Source organism: Artemia franciscana, chromosome 16 (genome assembly GCF_032884065.1).
Source record: "Artemia franciscana chromosome 16, ASM3288406v1, whole genome shotgun sequence".
NCBI lineage: Eukaryota > Metazoa > Arthropoda > Branchiopoda > Anostraca > Artemiidae > Artemia > Artemia franciscana.
Window position 1 is genome coordinate 15,105,705 of NC_088878.1, and position 23,672 is coordinate 15,129,376.

The following is a 23,672-nucleotide window of genomic DNA, read 5'->3' on the forward strand; positions in this document are numbered from 1 at the left end:
TTCATCCGGCTAAAGGAGGTTTTAGGTGACATATTGTAAGAACATTGTGGGTTAGAACCTATTTTTTCAAAATTTATTGGATAATCAATGACCCCATAGAAAAAAGTGAGAATTTAGAAAGTTTTAATCAAAAATTCTTTTTAAATCTTTACCTTCCTTATACCAGAAAAATATTTTGGCACTCCTCCCCCTGCCAGCCTTGTCAACACTTTTATTTACATTAGTTATAAGTAATTACTGGTAAAAACAAGCACAGTGTTTAAAAGTATATTAATGGACAAGAAAGATAAATGACTTCGTACCATGGAATGTGTGATAAATATCTAGTACTAGAATTTTGAGAAGTTCAGTTGAGTTTTAATAATTAAGATAGGTTCAATCGATCTTTTATCGTATAAACGGGGTTTTCTCCAAATCATCAGTTTGACTGCAAACGATGAAGAAATATTAGCCTATTTTTAGGAGCCTTGTCATGTTATTCTGTTTTTGTCGCAACCTTTTTGCTTCAATTTCTTTTGTTTTTAAAGTAACTTTTAATGAGCCATCTGAGAAATTTTAAGCTTTGAACTTGGATTTATGGGCCATAACCTATCTTTATAGTCCTAAAATGTGTTTTTTGTTTGGGTTTTAAGCCGGATGTTTGATCTACATCGGACCGGACCAATATATATAAAGCTCAAATGAGTGTTATATACGTTCTAACATTTGTCTGACATGCACAGCTTTTTTTTTTTTGGGGGGGGGGTAAAGATTGGGTTCAAAATTAATCAAATATAGGGGATTTGAACCTTTACCGTTATACATATGCCCCTATTTTAAAATGTATTTTTAGTTGGTTATGGGTATCAAGCTGAATTAAAAAGGTGACGAATAGCTAAGTGGGTTGGAAATACACACTTTGGGCTTTATATTTATACAATTGGGGTACCTACGCAATAAAAAAAGAAAGGCATCTTGAATAATTTTATCGAGTGATTGTTTTACTAATGCGATCTATTGACCTCTAATCAGTCCTTATTTGAAGATAATCAGACCTTATTTGAAGATAATCACCTTTCTGCTTATACTTTGTTAACTAGAAACTGTTATTGAATTTGGTTGCACATGTATCTAAAACTGTTGGATAAACAATAGATTTTAAGCATTAGTTAAATAGGTATCTTTTTAGATAGAATTAATCATGTAACAATCATTATATTTTTGTAACTACAAATACGTGTTTAATCACAGACATTAGATAGATGGATTAAGTTTAAATTAGTCAATCCCGCCATTTTATCTCTATAGTGAAAAATATCAAAATTTGTCATTATTCTTCTCACGATTGATTTCAAGTTCTTATATGTAAATCGCGTCTTTTACCCATGATTTTGTGGGTTAACGTGGTTGTTCTAGAATTATTGTTCTTCTACCTTCGTTCTATTTTCCATACCGTGAACATGGAAATATTAAGCTTCAATTCTAGATAGCATACCTGAGCAACGGCAATCCTTTCTTTTTTCTTGTTCCAGTACATAAGCCTTAATCAAAGTCATTAGGTACATGACTGTTACTAGTAGCAAAAATGGCAAATCCTAGTTCCTTGTCAACCACAATTAGAATTATAGGAACTGATTTTGTCTACTTTTCGCCGAGGCCGAGTCCGTGGTCTGAATTGCAATTCCGCTATACCTTCAAGCTAATGCTGAATTGTTTTGCCCTAAAACATAAAACCAAACTCAATCTACTTTGTTGTTTTTAAAAATGCAGTATGTACAAGTAAGACTTATGTCATGTTGCCCTAAATCATAATAGCCTATCTATTGTTCGTTTCTGATATATTTGTTGGCAATAAAAGTTTGATTATTTATCTGTTTTCGATTGGTCGCCTCTCGACGCTTCACTTGTAACTGTGAGACTACTTCATTGTTTTACATTATCATTTTTAATCATGGCTTCCACCACACTTCCGAAGAGAGTTCTCTTACCGTAAAATATGTTGGAAGCGAATAAAAGGTATTTTAATTAGAAGAAGTACCTAGCCCCTCACCTTGAAGGTGAACATGATTTGTCATTTATGCGTACAAGTTCCCCTCCCTGATAGAGACGAAATTTCTGAACAATGAAACCTTAAAGCCTGCTAACGCCTTGGGAGTAAAGGTCTAAGCCTCCTCGACTGATGGTATATGCCTTCTAAATTGAAGTAAATCAGAAAATTCTAAGTGCTGAAGGTAGCTGTAGCTCAGAAGTGGCAGACAGGGGAGTAAAAAAATCCATTTCTTAGGTCTCTCGGTCCAAATTACTTGTCCTATAAGTTTCAAGTGTATCTTAGCACTTATCAGCGGATCGTTAAAAAAGATCAGGGAAGAAGAGTCGTCTTCGAAATCATTATCTTCTAAGAGCGCTGGTTCAAGGTGTTTGTCCCATAAATTTTAAGCGGGAACATGTCTCCTTATCTTTCTGCTAAAAATCTAGGAGTCCCAGGTGGCGTTTCGGGGTCTAAGGGTTCTAATTTTTGGTTCTAATTATAAGTATTGAAAATTCTTGGATGACCCCGCGTTAAGCAAGATGCAATACTTCTAGATTTCTGCAAACAGAGACATTTCAATCTTTCCAAACCGACATAGGCAAACAGACATTTTTACCCACACATTTTTATCTTTCCTACATTACTTGACCCATTGATTTTAACGAGGGAATCCCTGCCTAGTTTTCTGCTAAATAGTTCATGGTGTGAAATGGCGTTTGAGGGTCCTCGGAACATCGATCTTACGTGTAAGATGTTACTATCTTACGTGTTGAAAATTCTCTGATAATTCCACTTGGAACGAGGTGTAACATTTCTACCTTTCTGCAAATACAGTCGTTTCTGCATTGCAACACAGACACAGGTAAAGGCTGACATTTCTACCTTATTTACCTTACTTTCCCCATGGATTGTAGGGTGGTAATTTCTACCTTCTTTCAGCAAAAACGCAGAAAAGTATTTGCTTTTCCATGGCCTCGAATTGTCATCGATACATATTATACTAAAAATCGAAAAGAAATATTAGTTTTAAAAGATTGTAACGATAAATAGACCGTTATCATAAATATGATATGAATAAAGCGCGTGAACATCAAATTTAGACTTTTTTTTTGTTAATCCCAAGAACATACGTCACAGATAAATCAAGAAATTTTCAAAATATATTCTGCTGATATTTTTTGCACGTTCTTCTTTGATATCGAGTTTTAATTAACTATTAATTAATAAATGGGTGGTTTGAGCACTATAATTCAGAAATATATTTTGACTAGAGAAGATCGACTATCTGAGGCTATAAACATTATTGATGCGTAGAGAATAGAAAATCGTTCTGTTCAAATGACCAGGAAGAAAATGAACCTTTTCACTAACTTCCTAATTTTCTTTTAAAGCCCTGGAAAATCTGCTATTCGCACTTATTATTTAATTGGGTCTTAACTCTCTTCTTGGGACTTTATCAAGAAATCCTAAACCTTCCCGTTTTGTCTGGAATCGATTTGTGAACTAAGTTCTCCTGTTCTTACTTTGGTCCCGCCCAGAATCCAAGGGATCTCTTTTGTCCCATTGAGAAGTAGATTCATCTTAACTGTTGCGCTTAGTTCACAAGGGGACTTGAATTTGTGTAGTTTATAAAGTCTAGAATTATTTTGTGATGTGTTCTTCTTAGGAAAAAGCCTTTTTTCTTCATATTTTCCCTCGAGTCCATGTATTTTAGTTTTGTTATGTTTCCAAGGTGATTGTTAAGTGTTGACGGAAAAATAAAAGAAAATTCTTCGCCCTTCAAAGACCTTTGTGATGGTGCTGGTTGATAACTGTCTCGAAATTATAAATTTCTGGCAATGTGTTTTATTAAACAAATACAACTTTCGAAGACGAGTTTTGAACTCTGCAGTTCTAATATGCTTGGATTGTGTAATGCTGACTTGAAGAGCATTTCCAAAAATAGATATTTCTGGTAAAAAAAAAAGTGTAAAGCTATTGTGATAATATTCTTTCTAAGAATAGTTGAAAGTAACAAAAGAAACGTTTTAGACAAGTTTCTCTCCTTTATAAGCACTTTGATATCAGAATAACGTTTAAAATTAAAGAAATTAAAAGCGAATTTCTTCTGGTTTTAATTATATTTTTGTTTTAATTGTCATCAAAAAATAGACTATCTTCTACTATTTTTTTTGAGGTGATTTAATTGTACTGTTTGTATCGTTTAATTTCCCAGAAAAAAGTGTAAAGTGTGTACTTCTCTGAGATTTAGTGACTCTGAAAATATAATTTTCCAAAAATAGAATATGATTGACTGGGTCTCAATTGTTCGGCATTCAGGAAGACGGTTTTCGAGTGTTTATGTGCCAAATAAGTATCGACGGCAAAGAAAAGATGGAAACTTCTTATGGGACAATTTTGGGAGATGCGATCGTCGCAAAAGTGCTTCTACTGATAATAACAGTGGATTCTCTTGTCCTTGCTGTTTTGGTGTAAGTTTAATTGTATCATTAATCTGATTCATTGAGCTTTTTAGAGCTGCAATTCCTCACGGTAAAAGATGTCAGGAATGACAGAGCAACATGCTTAAATTACCGTTTTTGAATTATATAAGATATCTCTTTCATTTCAGAAAGTGCCAATCACAATGTATACTCCTATTATTTAGGTATCCAAAAGACAGTTGAACTGTTTCACTCTAGAGATAATCGTATTTTCTGACTGTCTTATTTTAGTTATGAAATTTTGAGAAGTAGGCTAATATCGTTTGTTAGTTAAATTTCCCGCTATACGTGTTAACACATTTTAGCTCCTCATATAAGAAATAATAATAATTCTTTTTGTTTCATACAGTTACCTTTAAAATAAAGGATCCACTTTCTAAACAGACTCTTAACCGGCAGAATCAATCTGGCTCTAGGCTGCCAAATTGACACATTTTGTGTCAAAATGACACAATTTGATGTTGCGTGACACAATGAAATGTTCAGTCGAAATAATGACACAATCGACGAAAATGACACATTTTTCAATAAAAAATGACACAATCGACAAAAATGACACATTTTTCAAAAAAAAATGACAAATTTTAAAAAAATGACACTTTTTTGTCTTCCAAGTCTTGTTTTTTAGATGGTAATAAAACAAAAGTAAAATTTCAATTTTCTACCTCCAGAAAAGCTAAAAATTACTGGAAGGGAATAGCGCTACCTAACGGTGGCAGTAGTATACAAACAGCGCGGAATACAGGACAGATACTATCAGCATATTTAAAATTTAAACCACGCGAAGAAAACAGCCATAGGCGGAAATTTCAAATCAAAATGCACGCTGAATATCTGAAATTAATTGGCTTCTTGATTGAGTATTTGATGTCGCCGACTGGTACGTACTTAAAAGTAAAAAACAAACAGCATGCAGTTTTACCAAAGCTGTATGCATAAGCAGCAACTCCCATTTTTAGGAGTACAGGAGGGGTATCCAATCTCGGACAAAATTACAAATTTCCAGAGATGTCTTTCCTTCAGAATAATCCGTCTGGCTTAAAAAGGCACCAACAAATATGACAAAAATACTAGATTGAAGCTGGTTGAATGGCTTACATATTGAGTAAATAAAAAGCATAGCCAATAAAGCCGATTACGTATAGAACCGATTACGTTTACGACGTCATGCGAAAAGTCTATTTTCAATTTACTGTCGGAATTCATTGTCCCTAAGACTTTTATAAATGTAAACTTGCCTCGTTGGCCGCCCAGACACAAATTCATAGTGTGTAACATTAATTTAATCAAATGTTTCTACTTCTTTCATGACGTCACAAAAAGGTCATGATCCCAAGATAATAGGATAAGGTTAAGTTTGCTCCTTTTGAACTGATTTGGAAAAGATTATATATTCAAAACTCTAAATGAAGTTTTGAAAATTAAATATGATACTACTTGTAGCAAAAAAATATGACACATTATGGAATCTGAGATGACACAAAAAACACATTTTCGGAAAAAATATGACACACTCCTTAAAAAAAATTTGGCTGAAGACACCATTATCCTCTGCGTGAAGGTAACTGTTTGATGCGTGTATAATTCTGGCTTTAAATATAAACTACACGTATTTATTTCTGTACCGAGTAATTCCAAAAACGGAAATGTTTCTGTATCAAACGGTTCGTGGTAACCATCCGTTAAGGAGCAACCTGGCTCAACAGTAACCGAAACTCTAAACAAGAGCTAAGAGCTCATATGGCACTTGTGACGAGGCGAGAAGAGCTAAGAGCCAAGAGATCATATGGTATGAGCTCTAACAAAATTCTATGAATCAATAGATTGATTTAAAAAGGAAAATAAGAGGCTTAATGCCGGTCAGGATTTGAAATAAGAGCTCTGAGTCACGATGTCCTTCTAAATATCAAAATTCATTAAGATCCGATCACCCACTCGTAAGTTATAAATACCTGATTTTTTCTAATTTTTCCTCTCCCTTTAGCCCCCCAGATGGTCGAATCTGGGAAAACGACTTTATCAAGTCAAATTGTGCAGCTCCCTGACACGCCTATCAATTTTCATCGTCCTAGCGCGTCCAGAAGCACCAAACTCGCCAAATCACTGAACCTCTCCCCCCATCTCCCCCAAAGAGAGCGAATCCAGTACGATTCTGTCAATCACGTATCAAGGACATTTGTTAATTCTATCCACCAAGCTTCATCCCGATTCCTAGACTCCAAGTGTTTTTCCAAGATTTCTCCCTCCAACTCCCCCCAGTGTCAAACGATCTGGTCGGGGTTTGAGAGCAGATTCCACCAAAGAGAGCAGATCCGGTCCGGTATGTCAGTCACGTATCTTAGACAGGTTTTTATTCTTCCCATCCAGTTTCATCCTGATCTCACCGCTTTAAGTATTTTCTAAGATTTCCGGTCCCCCCCAACTGCCCCCCCCCCAATTACGCTTGATCCGGTTGAGATTTAAAATAAGAGATCTGAGTTACGAGATCCTTCTAAATATGAAGTTTCATGAAGATCCAATCACTCCTTCGTAAGTTAAAAATACGTCATTTTTTCTTATTTTTCAGAATTAACCCCCCCCCCAATAGATCGGATCCGTTCCAAATATGTAAATCACATATGTAAGACTTTTGCTTATTTTTCCCACCAAGTTTCATCTCGATCCCTCCAATCTAAGCGTTTTCCATGATTTTAGGTTCTCCCACCCCAAACTTCCCCCAACGTCACCAGATCCAGTCAGGCTTTAAAATAAGAGCTTTGAGACACGATATCCTTCTAAATATTAAATTTCATTAAGATCCGATAACCCGTTCGCAAGTTAAAAATACCTCATTTTTTTCTAATTTTTCAGAATTAACCCCTCCCCCAACTACCCCAAAGAGAGTGGATCCGTTCCGGTTATGTCAATCATGTATCTAGGACTCGTGATTATTTTTTCCACCAAGTTTCATCCCGATCACTCCACTCTAATTGTTTTTCAAGTTTTAGGTTTCAATCTCCCAACTCTCCCCCCCCCAATGTCTCCAGATCTGGTCGGGTTTAAAATAAGAGCTCTGAGCCACGATATCCTTCTAAATATCAAATTTCATTGAGATCCGATCACCTGTTCGTAAGTTAAAAATACCTCATTTTTTCTAATTTTTCAGAAATACCCCCCCCCCCCCCAACTATCCCAAAGAGAGCGGATCCGTTCCGTTTGTGTCAATCATGTATCTAGCACTTGTGTTTATTTTTCCCACCAAGTTTCATCCCGATCCCTCCACTCTAAGTGTTTTCCAAGTTTTAGGTTTCCCCCTCCCAACTCCCCCCCCAATGTCATCAGATCCGGTCGGGATTTAAAATAAGAGCTCTAAGACACGATATCCTCACTAAACATCAAATTTCATTGAGATCCGATCACCGGTTCGTAAGTTAAAAATACCTCATTTTTTCTAATTTTTCAGAATTACCCCCCCCCCCTCCCAACTACACCAAAGAGAGCGGATCCGTTCCGATTATGTCAATCATGTATCTGGGACTTGTGCTTATTTTTCCCATCAAGTTTCATCCTGATCCCTCCACTCTAAGTGTTTTCCAAGATTTTAGGTTTTCCCCCCTCCAACTCCCCCCAATGTCATCAGATCCGGTCGGGATTTAAAATAAGAGCTCTGAGACACAATATCATTCCAAACATCAAATTTTATTAAGATCCAATCACCCGCTCATAAGTTAATAATACTTCATTTTTTCTATTTTTTCCGAATTAACCGGCCCCCCACTCCCCCCCCCCAGATGGTCAAATCGGGAAAACGACTATTTCTAATTTAATCTGGTCCGGTCCCTGATACGCTTGCCAAATTTCATCGTCCTAGCTTACCTGGAAGTGCCTAAAGTAGCAAAACCGGGACTTTAGGTTTCCCCCCTCCAACTCCCCCCAATGTCATCAGATCTGGTCGGGATTGAAAATAAGAGCTCTGAGACACAATATCATTCCAAACATCAAATTTCATTAATATCCCATCACCCATTAATAAGTTAATAATACTTCATTTTTTCTATTATTTCCGAATTAACCGGCCCCCCACTCTTCCCCTCCCAGATGGTCAAATCGGGAAAACGACTATTTCTAATTTAATCTGGTCCGGTCCCTGATAAGCCTGCCAAATTTCATCGTCCTAGCTTACCTGGAAGTGCCTAAAGTAGGAAAACCAGGACCGACATTTATTATTATTATTGGTGTTATATTCTAGTTTTATTTGAATAAATTGAATTGAATTGAATTGACAGACAGACAGACCGACAGAATTGGCGATTGCTATATGTCACTTGGTTAATACCAAGTGCCATAAAAACGGATTTTTGATACCAATAGACATATAAAAAAAAAATGACTTATTATGCTGATTCAAATATATAAGTTTCATTAAGTTTAATCTTACCCATTAACGGTTACGAGCCTGAAAAAAATACCTGATTTTCGCAAAATGGGGAATCACCACCTAAATGTCATATAATTTTGATTAAAATTGCACCGTCAAATTCAGCATATCAGAAAACTCTATTGTAGAGTTTTCAAGGTCCTATCAGCAAAAATGTGGAATTTTGTAAAAAAAAAAAAAAAAAAAAAAAAAAAAAATCTCGGACTAAAGATCATGGATGTGTTTTTTTCTTCTTTTTTTTTCATGGCTGATCGTAGCAGCCCAGTGATCCTAAAATATTGTGAGAGAGCTCATTAGAACGGAAATTAAAAGTTTTGGTGTCCTTTTTAAGTAACCAAAAAGATTAGTGGGCAATTGGACCCCTCCCCCGCCCCTTTTTGCCCCAAAATCTTCTAATTAAATTTTTAGATAGCCATTTTGTTCAATATAGTTGAAACGGCCCAATAACCATGCCTTTGGATGTAAAATGACCCCCCCCCCCCACTTCCCCAGGGGAAAGGTCTCATAAGATTTGCCCATTGTTTACGTATATTATTCATTATTGGGAAGCATGCGTACATTTTAGGGTGAGGAGGGCAATATTTTGCTAGTGTTTTTCTCCACGGGGGAATTTTTCAAGGGGAGGTGAGTTTCCAGGGGCTGAGCTTGTCAGGAGAAATTACGCACTTAAAAATTCTTCAAGAAGTCCTATACAAAATGCTTTTTATGTATCTTGCTTTTTCTTTTCCGTCTCATTTTACGTCTGAGTTGTTAAAGGTATTTGTCCTAGGAAAATTTTCACCGGAACTGAATTGTCCTGAGGACATTTCCTTGGGGAGAGTATTTCTCCTTGGATGCGGGGCCAGATTTCCTGGAATTAATTAAAAATGATCATTTAAATTTTTAAAGTTTTTAAATAATCCTAGGGGTGCCTCCTTCTCAACATCTCTCTCTTTACGCTAAAGTTAAAATTGTGTCCCAATTCTTTAAGAACGACTCCTGAAACACAAGGGTCGTTTAATTAGAACAATAAGAAGCTTTTTTTTTAAAGTACCAAAAAACTTTAGCGTGAAGAGCGAGGTGTTGAGAAGGAGGCAATCCCCTTCATATACGTAATAATTTCCGTTTGTTTTAAGTTTTAATGTTGCTCCTTACTTTAAGTTGATAAACTTTTTATTTTATTTAACCTATGAAAAAATGGAACTTCCTACTTATGACTCTTCCTTGGGAGGACTAAAATCAGGGCTTTTTTCGCTTAGTCAGTCTCCCCCTCTTCATTTGTCTAATCTATTTTTTAGCCCCCCATTTGTTTTTTAAGATACTTAGGATATTATTTATTTACGTAGAGAGTAGAATAGGTCTGATGCAAAGTGGTATACATTCCTCACTTACGGAATTTTCGGAATTCATATTTAAGTGCACAAATATTGAAAGCCTGAAAAAGCCTTCCTTAGTAAGGAGAACTTCCTTAAAGGCTTTCTTATTTAGGGCTGATAAACATTAAATCCGTTTCGCAGGTTGCTTTTGCTCTATTGTAAAATTGACATCAAGCAACAAACCACTTTGGTGATACTGGTGTTGATATGCTTAGCTTGCATTTGTTGATTTAATACGTAAACTTTATGGAAATAAGATCGGAACTTTTTGAACAATTCCATCTCTTGTTCTCATGTGTCCTTGAATATAAATTATGAAATTTGAATACTGAATTCGTGGAAACAGAGAGGTGTAAGCAAACACTGTAGAAAAACTTGGAAAATTATAGGTTCTATCACTATATTAGCTCTATGACTATCTACCTTGGTTTTACTGCCCTAGCAATGATGCATGGACGGATAATAGATTAGACATATCTATTAACAAATAACTAACCTCCTTTTTATAGAATCCTAATAAGGGGGGGGGGATTAATGCCAGGTTTGCTTCTCACTCAATTGGACTATCTGTCTTGGCTTTTTTCTACAATTAGCCATGACTTGATGCCCACAACTATTCCATTTCAATTCAAGCTACTGCATGAGCTATTGAGTGAGTTAAGAGCTACTGCATGAGGCTGAATATGTTGTTTGAGATTTGAATAAGAATGGTTGATTTTAGTTCGATAAATATGTTAATGCGAATGAACAAAATACAAGCAAAATCTCGTCAGTTTTAATTTGAATGAAAATCCTAGAATCCCTCCTCTTTCTTAAGTTATTTAAAAAATCTTTTATGTTTTTGAATAAATACCACTTTGGTATTAGAGAAAAGCAAATAAAACATATTGATTTGTTTTATTTTAAAAAACCTCTTAAAGCTAATAAAAATGCTGGCTCTATATCAACTTGTTAGTTTTTCGGTTCTTAATTAAAAGGAAAATCTTTAAGGCAGTCTTCGTTCTCCCATTGTTTACAATTTATTTTTATTTTTGAATGAGGGCCAGAATAATATTAGAGAAGAGGAAATGAATTGCCCCAGCTTAAGAAGCCTGTCTGCGTTAAAAAGGGTTTATTTTCTTGTATTTTAAGGAATTGGTCCTATTCCAAGGACGAATAAAGATTTGCAATCGGTTGCAGCTTCTTGAAAACGCTATTAGAAAATTATCTTCCACTTGAGCGTAATGGCGCATCAATTTTGTGGATGATTTAATGAAGTCGTTATCGTGATCAGCCTTTTCCTTTTTTTTTTTTTTTTTTTTTTTTTTTTTTTTTTTTTTTTTTTTTTTTTTTTTTTTTTGTTTTTTTTTGCTGTCACATTCTGGAATTACTTTAAATGGAACTTGCTGAACGACATGTAAAAATTGTTGCAAAAAAAATTTCGTTCTTACTGGCTTAACATTTTATACAAAAGAATCAATCAGGTTTTGAGGTCAAAATTTGACATGTGGGTAAATACAGCAATGGGTAAAGAAAATGAGACATTAGGCTAGGTAATACTAGGGACGTCATTATTTGTTAGTTATATGCTATCTTTGAACCGTTTTGAACAATATTCGTAACATCAGTGCAAAAGTAGATATTTACGAAATATATCATCATTTAATAAACAAAAAATGTCATGATTTAAGTTTATCAGTTGATTTTTGCGGACTCATGATCAAGGATAAAAAAAATGATCAACTTGAAACTTTTAAGCGGGATGTAGAAATTGAAACTTAGAAGTATTTTGTCGGGATGAGAAGGAACCCTGAAAAGGACCTGCAATTAGTGTAATGGAGTCCATGCTTGTGCACCAAAATATGGCAACCAGCATTGCCAACCGCGTACATTTGTACTATTTTTAGTATAATTTAGAGGTCCTGGTATAATGCGGTACGTTTGGACATTTATGATGCAGTCAAAAAATTCTGGTAGCCTACATTTTTACACATTTGGGAATTTAGTATTAAGTTTAAACAAAAAATTTACTACCAGTTTATGTCCTCCGATGAACGGAACATGACACAAAAAGAAATCTCCATAAATTTCAAACTAATCATCTAACGAGAAAGGAGTGTGGAAACTAGTTTCTGAAAGACGGTGAAAATATGACCGAAAATGGTTGTTTAACTTTTTAGTGCATTCTAGTATTTCTGTCTGTGATCTCGGAAATTACGTATAATGCCATAATATCTCCGGAACTTCCCCGTATTTCAAATATGGTTGCTAGTTTATGACGTTCCTCCTTCCCTCTTTTTGTCGTCAGCGATAAATCCTCAATAAGAACTTTCTAGATTCCATTGTCAATAAAAGGATAAAGAAGCGTTTCCTTGGATTAATATTGGTAGGTCTATTGCGTCTTTGGCTTGGTACAGGGAATACATTTTCTAGAAGAAATGGCGGAAACATCATTTGATTTTTTTGATAAATCATTACTCTTCCCTTGGTGAACGTTGTAGTAGCTGGACAATTAATATATTGGATTAATTGTAAAGAGAACATGGGGGTTTATACAATATCCTTTCCAGAAGATAGGACTTAAGAATAGTGGGATTAAAGAATCACGGTTTCAGCTGTAGCTGCAATCTAGTAAAGAGCGAACCACAGCCCGTAGTAACCGAAAGTTAAAAAACGCGTTTTGAAAAAAAAATGCCTAATGAAAAAGAATTGTCATCTGACACTGACTCAGAAATGGTAACTATTATTTTGGTTCGTCCCAAAAGTAAAAGTTTATTGTGAAAAGAAATTTAAGATGATTTCAAAAAAAAAGCCTGAAACCCCTTGAAAATGGCGTCAGATCAAAATGAAAAATTGACCGTTGGGACCAGCAAGGTCGAAAACCTAGTATTGGGAAATTAAAGTCCCACTCCTTGAACAATGCACACAACTATTGCATTTTAATTCAAAAATCGACTTTTTTTTTTTTTTTTTTTTACATCGGTAGCACTAATCTGTCTCCCGTTTTTTTTTTTTTTTTTTTTTTTTTTTTCAGCAGGGCTAACGGGCTACCAGAATATCATAAAGAGATGCTTAATGGCTTCTTCAAATGCTATTTCTAATATCTAAGCGCTTTTTATAAATTTCGCCATCTGCAAGTGCCACTTGGCACTTTTTGTGGCATTTTTAAAGGAATGTGACTAGCGGGGTGCCAAAACATCGTAGACATATTTTTTTTATAGCTCATATAAAAAAAAATAGCCCATATCTACGTTTTCCCTATAAAATCCACCATCTGCAAGTGCCAAATGGCAATATTGATTGATGCCATCTCCCAAGTGGAAAAGTTGGGGCTAGTGGGCATCCAGAACTTCTTAGAGAGGTGTTGAATGGCTTATCTGAGAGCTATTGCTCATATCTACGTGCTTTTTATCAGTTCTGCTATCCTTAAGTGCGATATATATCTAAAAACGGCACTTTTGGTGCCACTTTTTAAGTGGAAAAGCTTGGAAGTGTAAAACGGTACCATTGTAACAGTCATGGTCCAAAACCCCTAACTGAAGATTTGCAAGGACTCCCCCCGTATAGGCTACTCCCCCTCCCGACTCCTTAGTGAGTCTCATTAGTCCGTTGGGGAATTCACTATGAAATCTTTAATACGGTCAGCCGACGTTGGGGCTCGCAAAATGATTTTGAAAATATCGAATGTTCTTAAGAGGACGAAATTCATTGAAGAACAAATACTTGGATTTTGAAATTCCAAATGACTATTCCTTGACGTATCTTCTCCCCTCCTCCTGTTCGCAAAAGTTGAGCTTTGCCAAATATAGTTTAATGCTCTTATTCTTTGTAATAAAAGCTTTTATTAACTCAATGTTTTATAATAGTCAATTACAAATGTATTTACTAAATAAGGTCCAATAACTATGCTTTTAGTGATGATATAGCTCTTGACAGTTTTTGAGAAAAGGGCTGTACACAGCTTGGTTCTATTATGTCAAATAGATTGAATCCAATCATTAGCCGGCGTAGCTCAGTTACTAACGCGTTAGACTTTGCATCAGAATGGCAAGGGTTCAGTTCCTTAATCAGGCATTTTTATTTCAATCATGGTGTTCTGCCTTATGTATGATTTTATTTCAGCTAATTCACTATTTTTGCTAATATTTTTGTGAAGTGTGAAGTGTTCCATACACTTTTTTGGAACAAATCACGACCCGAACCTCCACCCCTTACCCCTTAGGGGGTTGGAGAAGTATAGACATATGGTTCTGGAACAACTTAAAGTTGTATCTTCATAGAAGGATTACTTATTGTTATATTTATTTATTCATATAATTTCATTTTTACTATTTAATAGACAAAATAAAACTATTGTAATGTATATAGAGAAATCATAGCACTAAGAACCTTATTAGCATTTTTTTTCTGTGCTAGTTTTCTGGTTGTCAGGTTACTTTCCAACTTTTTTTTGTTTATTGCTGTTCCACACCTGTATGTCTGATGTTTTTAGTGTTTATCAGATGGGAGATGTTTAGTGAAATATGTTGGACATACCAAAATTTGGCTTAGGTTTTAGAAACCTTAAAAATCTTCTTTAGAAAAATAGTTACTTTTTCCTAACTGTCAAGGTTGCCCACCTTCAAAAATCGTGTACACCATTCTGTGTAGCACGGATTTCTCGGCATTATTTGAAAAACGATAAGAAATTAAATATTTTCTTCAACTGAAAGTAAAGATCGACATTAAAACTTAAAATGAACAGAAATTATTCCGTATATGAGGGTGCTGCTCCCCCCTTGAAAAGTTAAAAAGATCATTGCAGTGTTGTTTCTGCATTAAATTTAGGTTAACAACGGGTAAAGATTAATTTAAAAAAAATTTTTTTTTGAGGGAAGTAAAGAGCGAAGTTGAAACTTAAAACGAACAAAAATTATTGCTTCACAGTCCATCTAACATACATCAATAAAGCTAGTAAAAATAAACCAAATAATCGTATTTTAATCATATAAACCATATAATCATATAAACCAGATAATTATAAATGGCCTTAAACTTTTAAAAACCAGTCGAAGTTGTGTTAAGTATAAAAAAAAAAAAAAATATCATACCATTCCTCACTTCACTTTGTTGGTGACACGATATGTTGAAATGAAGAAAATTAAAGGGAGGCTGTGCATGAAGCTATATTTACTTTCTGTTTCATGTTGACCTGGATAAAAGTCGAATGCAGATTGAATATGCTTCCTGTTGTCGAGGGAGATTATCTGGATTTTTCTTTCTCTCTTTTTTTGCTGATTCCTGTTTATTTAAACATAAGAAAAAACTTTTAGCTGATCTCTTTTTTAAAGGGAGTAAACTAAAACCTAGAGATTTTGATGGAAATGCTCCACATCTATACAGAATAATGCAAGATTTTTCCATACGTATTCTGGGTCTCGGTAGTCCCTCTTTGCTCTTTCCCCGCAAAGAGGATGTCCTAAATGCGAAAAAAAATTGGGATAGACCTATTGAAGGTATATTCAGCCAAGTCTTGCCCACATGTATGAAGGTCATCTAGGTTATTGACTGGGCGGTATCTAGTGTCTTCGATCAACCACGGTAACTGTGCGGTTTCGCTTTTACCTCACGTATCGTTACTCGGTTTTTTCATTGTTCTGTCTTTACTTTTGTGTTGGAATCGGAATCGTCAAATAAACTTGTTACTCTTTTTACTGTTCTTCGCTTTTCATAGGATAACTTATTGAATCCGTTTGATGATGATGTGTGTGTGTGTGAAGATTAAGGGATTTTCGCCTTATTTATGGTATAATTGCTCATCTGTTATAACAGATATCTGGTCCAAGTTAGTAAGGTAAGTTAAGCAAATAAATTCGACCTTTGGGTTTCAACTTTGGTTAGTTAATAACCAAGAGATATATGATTAGAAAAAATACATTTTCCGAAGTTGCCCAGCCCCCTCGAAGAAAAAGATAGAAGAAGAAGAGAATTATGTCAAAAGGGACATGCGATGGAATTCTGGCGAAGCTTTTGCTTATAATGAGTAATCAACGACTGCTTATTATCTCTAAGCCTACCGTTTCATACTCTTTGTATTTTCATATCAAGTGTTTCCAATCGAATTAAGAATTCAATCTATTGTGTTATTTTAGAATCATACTGAAGACCTGTCGGAAGAATTACCTCCACCACCATCCATTTATATGACGAATGACTACGAATCTCACGATATTAGTAAAGTAAACACCACCTTCAAATCTTCACGTCAGGTAGGTCCATGTTTTTTTTTTCTTCAAACCGTTATGTTTGGATTTTTAAGGTCGTGTACCTTATGCACATCTTATTCACTAATATTTTAAATCCTATGGATCACAAGTTCGATTTTGTTCTTCGTTGTCTGAACGTGAACATGACTTGAACTAGGTTTGTATGGTGTCAAACAACACCAGCACGACAAACAGTGAAGTGCCACTTACTTCAAAGTGGTAGGCCTACTGTTTGAGAGAAGTCTACTTTGGCATGTTGCTTACTATCAGTTCTCGTCCTAAATGTTTCTGGATCTAGTTTTCTAATGTTTCCGGGAATTTGTGGAAAAGAAGTCAATATTTAAACTATTTACATTGCCATTCTGCATCATAAGCTACTTCACGTTGAAATTAAAAGGGTCTGTAACAGGTTTATAATGATTCATCAATCAGAATTAAATTTGCACTCTTCGAAGAGTAAGTGAGTCAGTCTGATAAGTGTGCTTCAGTCAATGAGGAAGCACTGTTTTCTTATTTGCTTGGAAGTATCCCTAGACTGATGAAAATTAAACTTGGGCAGATCGCTGAACACTGGGAGAACAGTTCTTGGTTGGGTGAACCATAGTTTGGTAGAGGAAATTAGATATTTGGAGATGCATTGGAAAAAGTAATATATCGGAAATGAAAATGCTACAACCAAGCAATTGGTTATCTGCCGTTTATTGCTAAAGGCACGCGTATAACAATATGATAATATAGCGGGGTATCTTACTTACACCAAACTAGGATTTCACCCCATGAAGGATTAAAATGCTATGATTAAAAATTCTGAGATTGTCAATCGATTTAAAAGCATCAGAAAGCTATATGTTGTTCTTCCCGATTGCGGAGGAAATAATACCCCACTACTGCGCCTTCGTACCTGAAAAGTCGCAAAGTTTTGTACAAGAGAAATGTTAATATTGACATTTATCTTCATGCTTTATTTAACTGATTTAATGCACTTGATTTTTCATGAAATTATGTTTAATGATGTATAATCGTGTATCATTAGTTAGGAAGGTAAGTCGGTGGGTCATTGTGTAGGCTTGGAGAGCCAGATGTCTAAAGGAGTCCATTTTAATGACCAAATTGTCTTAGCTCCCCATGAAGTTTCAGAAAATAAAAGGAAGGAGAATGAAAGGGAGAGGTAGTAATTAATCCTTCATCTCCCTTCATTTAGACTATGCCTGATAGAGGGGGCTGCGGTAATGGCACCTCCCTTTTTATTACAGGCAAATATTTATTTTAAAGCTTCATTTAACTAAACTAATTTTCTTCATATTTCACAAAATTATTTACAATGATGTGTAAATGCAATCAGCTATCATAAACGATGAGGTGTGGGTCACTTTGTAGGCGGGGGAGAGACAGATGCCTCAAAGATTGCATTTTAATGTCCAAATACCTTCTCATTGAGCCTTCAGACAAATATAGAATAGATTTTGGGAAGTAGTAATCTAATCTCTCTTCATTCCCGAGAATAACTTTGGTCCACGCCTTTTTGTTGGTGCTGAGGAATGGAGGGGTAATTGCGCTCCTCCCATCGCAATTTTTTTTGTACCGTAAAATAACACATTCATATGCTTACCGGCATATAGGTGGAAAGGGTCAGGCATCATGAGGTTCATCAGGAAATTTCTTGGGAGGAGGTGGGGGTTGGCAAATGCAAACGGGAACTTTGCTTCCAGTTATTTTAAATGGAAATATTTTTCTTTTTCTATTTAAATGCAAAGGTTCAATTTATTTATTCATTTCATTGATTTATTTATTCATTAATTCGTTTGCTTATTTGAATTAATTCATCTTAAATTTTCTTGGTTTTGACTTGAAGTGTGTTTCAATATTATTGAAGTTAAAGAAAAAAAAGAAAAAAGGTTATTAAATGTACTTCACACGGGAAAATTTCCTTATATAAGCCTTGTGGACGATATCCAATAGTTTTGTGAACAGGGTTTGATGATTTAAAAAAAAAAGACTTTCTTTACTTATAGTATTACTTGCTTCTTTGGAATGAGAAGTTCTGTCAATTTTAACTGTGCGTGGCGTTTACTTAGAGTTAACTCCATATTATTTAGATTAAATAAAAACAAAAATATGCCCCATAAAGGAAACTTCAGACGGTAAATTATATTTATGTACGCCTAGGGGAGACGTTTTCGATCGCCAGGGGTGAACTGGAATTATATACTTTAATTGTCGTTGCTAGAGCATGTCCATGAAAAAAAAAAAAAAAAAAAAAAACGTGGAACTGTAACATGGAGTTTAGCTCCATTTTATTGAAACACAAGAAAGAAGAAAAAGAAATATGTCTCATAAAGGTATTTCAGGCGAGAAAACCTTCTGATCTACACCTAGTGGACAAGTTCTTGATCTCAAAAGTTGAGCTATTATTGTACTATTCATGTACTGTTTTTGTCGGTACCAGAATATGAATATGTGATATAAAAACCATAAAGGTGTTTCAGGCCTTATTTGGTGTTGAATGTGCATTGTCAGTTTTATATTCATATGCTGATATTTATTTCTCAAAACGTTATTAATGTTTGATTTATTAAAGTTATAAAAATGAAAACAATTAATTTTTGTCTCAGTAAAGTGCAAATTATATTCTGGCCTTGGGAAGGCCTAGGGGTTTTGAGCCCTTCTCATCTTAATTTCTGCTCGTTTTGAGTTTGAGTCGCTTATTTATTGTACTTTCTGTTTGTTTTGGGTTTTATTTATTTATCGATACTGATTTGTGGCAGTTTTACACTTCGTAGAGTATTTGATTCTATTTTTGCTCATTTTTGGCTTAATGGAGTCCTTTGCTTTTGTTTGAAGACTTTATTTTGTGGGAATTTTTTTTATAGTTAATTTCTGTTCGTTTTATACTGACATAGTTGGTCGAGGGAAAAAGAAAATAAAATTTAACTCTTTTCAAGTTTTCTTTAAGAATTTAAATTTTGACCTGCTATTCGTATGTTGGAGAAACTTTTCAACAATCTTTAACAACATACACACTTTCAAAAATCTGGACACAACTAATAGTGTTTAACTTAGTTTTATACCTCTTCTAGTTGACCTGAAAAATAAAACTTAATACTTTATGTAAAAAAAATCTATCTATGCCCTTTGACAGCTTCGATGCACTTACGTTTTTTTGATTTTGTTAAATTTTAAGAGCAGAACTAGCAATACAATCAGCACCAACAGTTTGAACATAATACCCTCAGTCGTTCTTGGGATATTGCTGAGATGTCTTATTGGTACTCAGTATATACACAGTGCTTTTTCGTTTAATTTCAAGGCAACACTTAGTTTTTAAATATAATGGTTCAGCTATGCTGAACAAAATGAATATCTCCTCTAAAGAGGAGGGTTGATTGTCCTCCAATCACTTTTGACTCTTAAAAAGGGTACTAGAATTTCAAATTTCCAATTAAATTAGCTCCTTTAAAATATCAATGATATTACTAGCTATGATAGAGCAGCACTGCTTATGATATTGCTTATATGCCATTTAATACTTGCATGCGTATACTTTTTTCGTTCAATTGAAACGCCCCCTAAGCGTTTCAACGCAATGCCCTTTGTGTCATTAGTTACAGTAACCGTAAAATTAGTATCAAAACAATACGCACAGTGTCTTCTGACTAGTTTAAAACCTGTCACAACTAACTCTGAATGGTCAACTTAGTAATGTAAGCCCTTGTTATGATTTTGCTTTGTCACCTTATTGACAATCTACATGATCATACCTCGTTTTGATTTAGTTTAGCATCCGCCTAAATATTCCTTGAAAGCTTCAGCTTAATACCCTTAGCTCTTGCAGTAGCAATAGTTGTTGTAGCAGTAGTAGCATTAGTAGCAGCATGCACATAGGATCTTATTTTCAACATTCCCTTCAACAATCGATGAAATGTTTAACTTGATACCATCAACCGGTCCTGAAGCATTCCTGATGCGTCCTCTTGACAACCTGTGTGGGCATATTGTGTTTCGATTTATTTCTATTCAGGTATAGTATTGCCCAAAGTTCTCACCTTAATACCCTTAGGTTTATTATCAGCAGTAGTAGCATCAGTAGTTATAGTAGTAGAAGTAGGAGTAGAGTTAATAGTTGTAGTCTTAGCTTTAGTAGTAGTAGTTGTAGGGGTAGAAGCAGCAGTATTATGACGAAAATGTTGTCTTTTGCTAAATCAAAATCCCCCACTACAAGTGTTTAAAGTTTTAATTTCACACACGAAACTGTTCCTAAGATATTGCTGATATGCCCTTTTGACAACCTGCATAGGGACGGCAGAAATTTTCATAAATATTCTCTGAAAATTTCACCCTTATATCCTTAGGTATAGTTGTAATAGTAGTCACAGCAGTAGTATTACTGCTCTACTGAAATTAACCAATGCTGTGATATTGTCGATTTGCTCTTTTGATGGCCTGTGTGTTCATGTACTTCTTGAATTTTTCATGTTAATGCTCTTAACCTTACAAGTAGTTGCGATAGAAGTAGTTGAAGCAATAGCAATAGTTGTAGTAGAACTATTAAATGTTGTAGTAGCAGTAGTATTAGTAGTAGTGTACACATATTGTCCTTTGGTCATTGTTTCGTTTCCTTTAAGTATTCCCTAAGAGTTCCAACTTAATACACAAATCAAGTCATAAGATACGCTATTTTGACAATTTAAATGCCTTTAGTGTCTCGTGTTAGTTCGAATTTGCCATCAATATTTTCTCAAATTTTACCTTCATAAACGTAGCCTTAACAGTACTTTTATCACAGTATTTTCGATGGTAGAAGAAGTAGATGCAGTGTTAGTGTTGTATTAGTAGTAGTAATAGTAGTAGTAGTAGTAGTAGTAGTAGTAGTAGTAGTAGTAGTAGTAGTAGTAGTAGTAGTAGTAGTAGTAGTAGTAGTAGTAGTATTAACAGCGGTAGTAGCATGTGTACTTTGCCTTTTGGTCAGTTGAACATCCCCTTCACGATGCCCCGGAAGTTTGACCATGATACGTTAAGCCGTACCAAAAATATTGTTGATCTGGGGTTTTGAAACCTTTTTGATGCCCTTTTCATCTTAATATTCTAAGCATTACAAGTTGTTGCATTTCAAGTAGCGGTTGCAGTAGTTTAGTAGCAGCAGTAGCATTATTAAAAGTTATAGTGGTATTATTGTTAGTAGTGGCGTGCATATTATCTTTTCGTCAATTTATCTTCCCCTTTAAGTATTCTCCGAACTCCCAACTTATACCTAAATCAATTCTTGAGATACGTCCTTTTGACAATCTGCAGGCGAATAGTGTATTTTGATTTAGTTCAAATTCCTACTCAATATTCTGTAAAATTTTCACCTTCACACGTGTAGCCTTAATTGTATTAATATCATAGTAGTAGTGGTAGTAGTAGATGCGGTTTTAGCAGTAATAGTGTATTGTTATTTGTAGTAACATTAGAAGCTGCATGATTAATAGCAGTAGTAGCTGGTACATTTTGCCTTTTGGTCAACTGAACATCCCACCCATGCCCGTGAAGTTTCCTCTTGATGCGATAAGTCGTTCCAAAAATATTGCTGATACGTCCGTATCATTAATCTGTATATGCATAATATATTTTGATTTAGTTCAACTTTCCCCTCAACGTTTCCTCAGATATTTTTTTTCAATCGCTACAGAAGTAGTAGTTTTAGTGGTAGTAATAATAGCACTTTTGTTTGCTGTAGAAGCAGTAGTAGTTGTAGTAGTATTAGCATGCAAATCTCGCGTTTTTGGTCAATTGGTCATCTCCCCTATCATTTCCTTAATATTCCCAATTAATAATCTCAGCCATTCCTGAGTTAAACCCTTGTGACAACCCATATGCGTATAACTTGTTTTGATTTAGTTCAACACTCCCTTCAACATTCCCTGAAGACATGTCCTTCGTGTTTTAGGAAAGTAGAAGTCAAACATGCATACCTTATCTCAATAACATATACTATATGTAAATAACGAACAAATTGCATAACTTACAGCCCTTACACTGAGACCTCGTGGGGGGGGGGAGCATCCACAAACGCATAATTACTGAAACTTTGAACAATGCTGAAACAAAATTATGTCTCAACTTTTTTTTGGTTGTTTGTTTTGGGGAATGTTGGGGATGGGGTGTGGTTGCTCTCAAATTACTTTTACTCTTATAAAAGGCACTATAAGATCCAATTTAAAATCAAATGAGACCCATCTGAATTTTACGCGACTACTTATTCCATAAAAACATCATATGCCACCAGGGCATAACTTAAAGCCCTTTCCCCAGGGCTTCGGGGGTGGGGTGTCAACCATGGAGGCATTATTTTATGTTCTTTTGACTATTTTCAAGAAAATTGCAATCGCACAATTTAATCAGATGCGTTTGGTGAAAAGAGGGTAGTTAAGGGGGGAGCTAGTTTACCTTCATCACTTTTTACTCTTAAAAGGGAACTAGAACTTCCAATTTCAACCAAATGAGCCACCTCCAAAGTTTATACAACCATCCCTTTCATAATAACCTTAACTGCCCCAGGGGCGTAACTTACAACCCTCGCCCGTAGGCTCTGGTGCTTTGTATCAAAGTCTTGTTATATGATCTTGGATCTCGGGAAAACACGACGTTCGTTTGTGTGTTTGTGGGCGGGGGTGGTAGCTGTGCTCTGATCACTCTGACCCTTATGAAGTGCATTAGAAGTTCTGATTACCAATCCAATGAGTTTGAAGCATATACGACCATCCTTTCTATAAGAACCTGACATGCCTCAGGGCGTAGCTTAAAACACCTGGCCTGAGAGTTGTGGTGAGAAAGGGTGATCTTTCTTACTGACATCATCTCTAGATCCTTCAGATACGATGAGCAAAATTGCTCCATATTGAAAAATTGCAATATCTCCAAATTTTCATTGCCGAGGTGTTTAAGGAAATGATGAGCGTGAAGGGGGTGGAAGCTGTTTCCTCTCAAATCGCTTTGAATCTTAAAAAAGGCACTATAATTTCCAATTTCAAATCAAATCAAGCCCCTTCTGAAGTTTATACGAGCGCCCACTCCCTAAAAACCTTATATGCCCTCATGACATAACTTACAACCCTATCCCCAGGGTGTGGGGGGGGGCTATTGACCCTAGAGGCATTATTATATGTTCTTTGGACTCTCTTGACAAAGTTGCTATCTCATAATTTC

At 35.2% G+C, this 23,672-nt stretch overlaps 1 protein-coding gene across 9 annotated transcripts in view; it reads left to right on the forward strand.

Moving 5' to 3' along the window:
• The window catches only part of LOC136037117 (disks large 1 tumor suppressor protein-like), a 328,881-nt gene that overhangs the window by 109,906 nt on the left and 195,303 nt on the right, over positions 1–23,672 (forward strand). For 6 of the 9 annotated variants that reach the window (XM_065719595.1, XM_065719588.1, XM_065719590.1 and 3 more), the window contains 2 exons: positions 4,291–4,479; positions 16,374–16,490. In XM_065719595.1, the coding sequence (XP_065575667.1) occupies positions 4,291–4,479; positions 16,374–16,490 (306 nt within the window). The remainder of the gene's footprint in view (positions 1–4,290; positions 4,480–16,373; positions 16,491–23,672) is intronic. The other 3 variants (XM_065719596.1, XM_065719593.1, XM_065719594.1) reach the window with 1 other exon arrangement.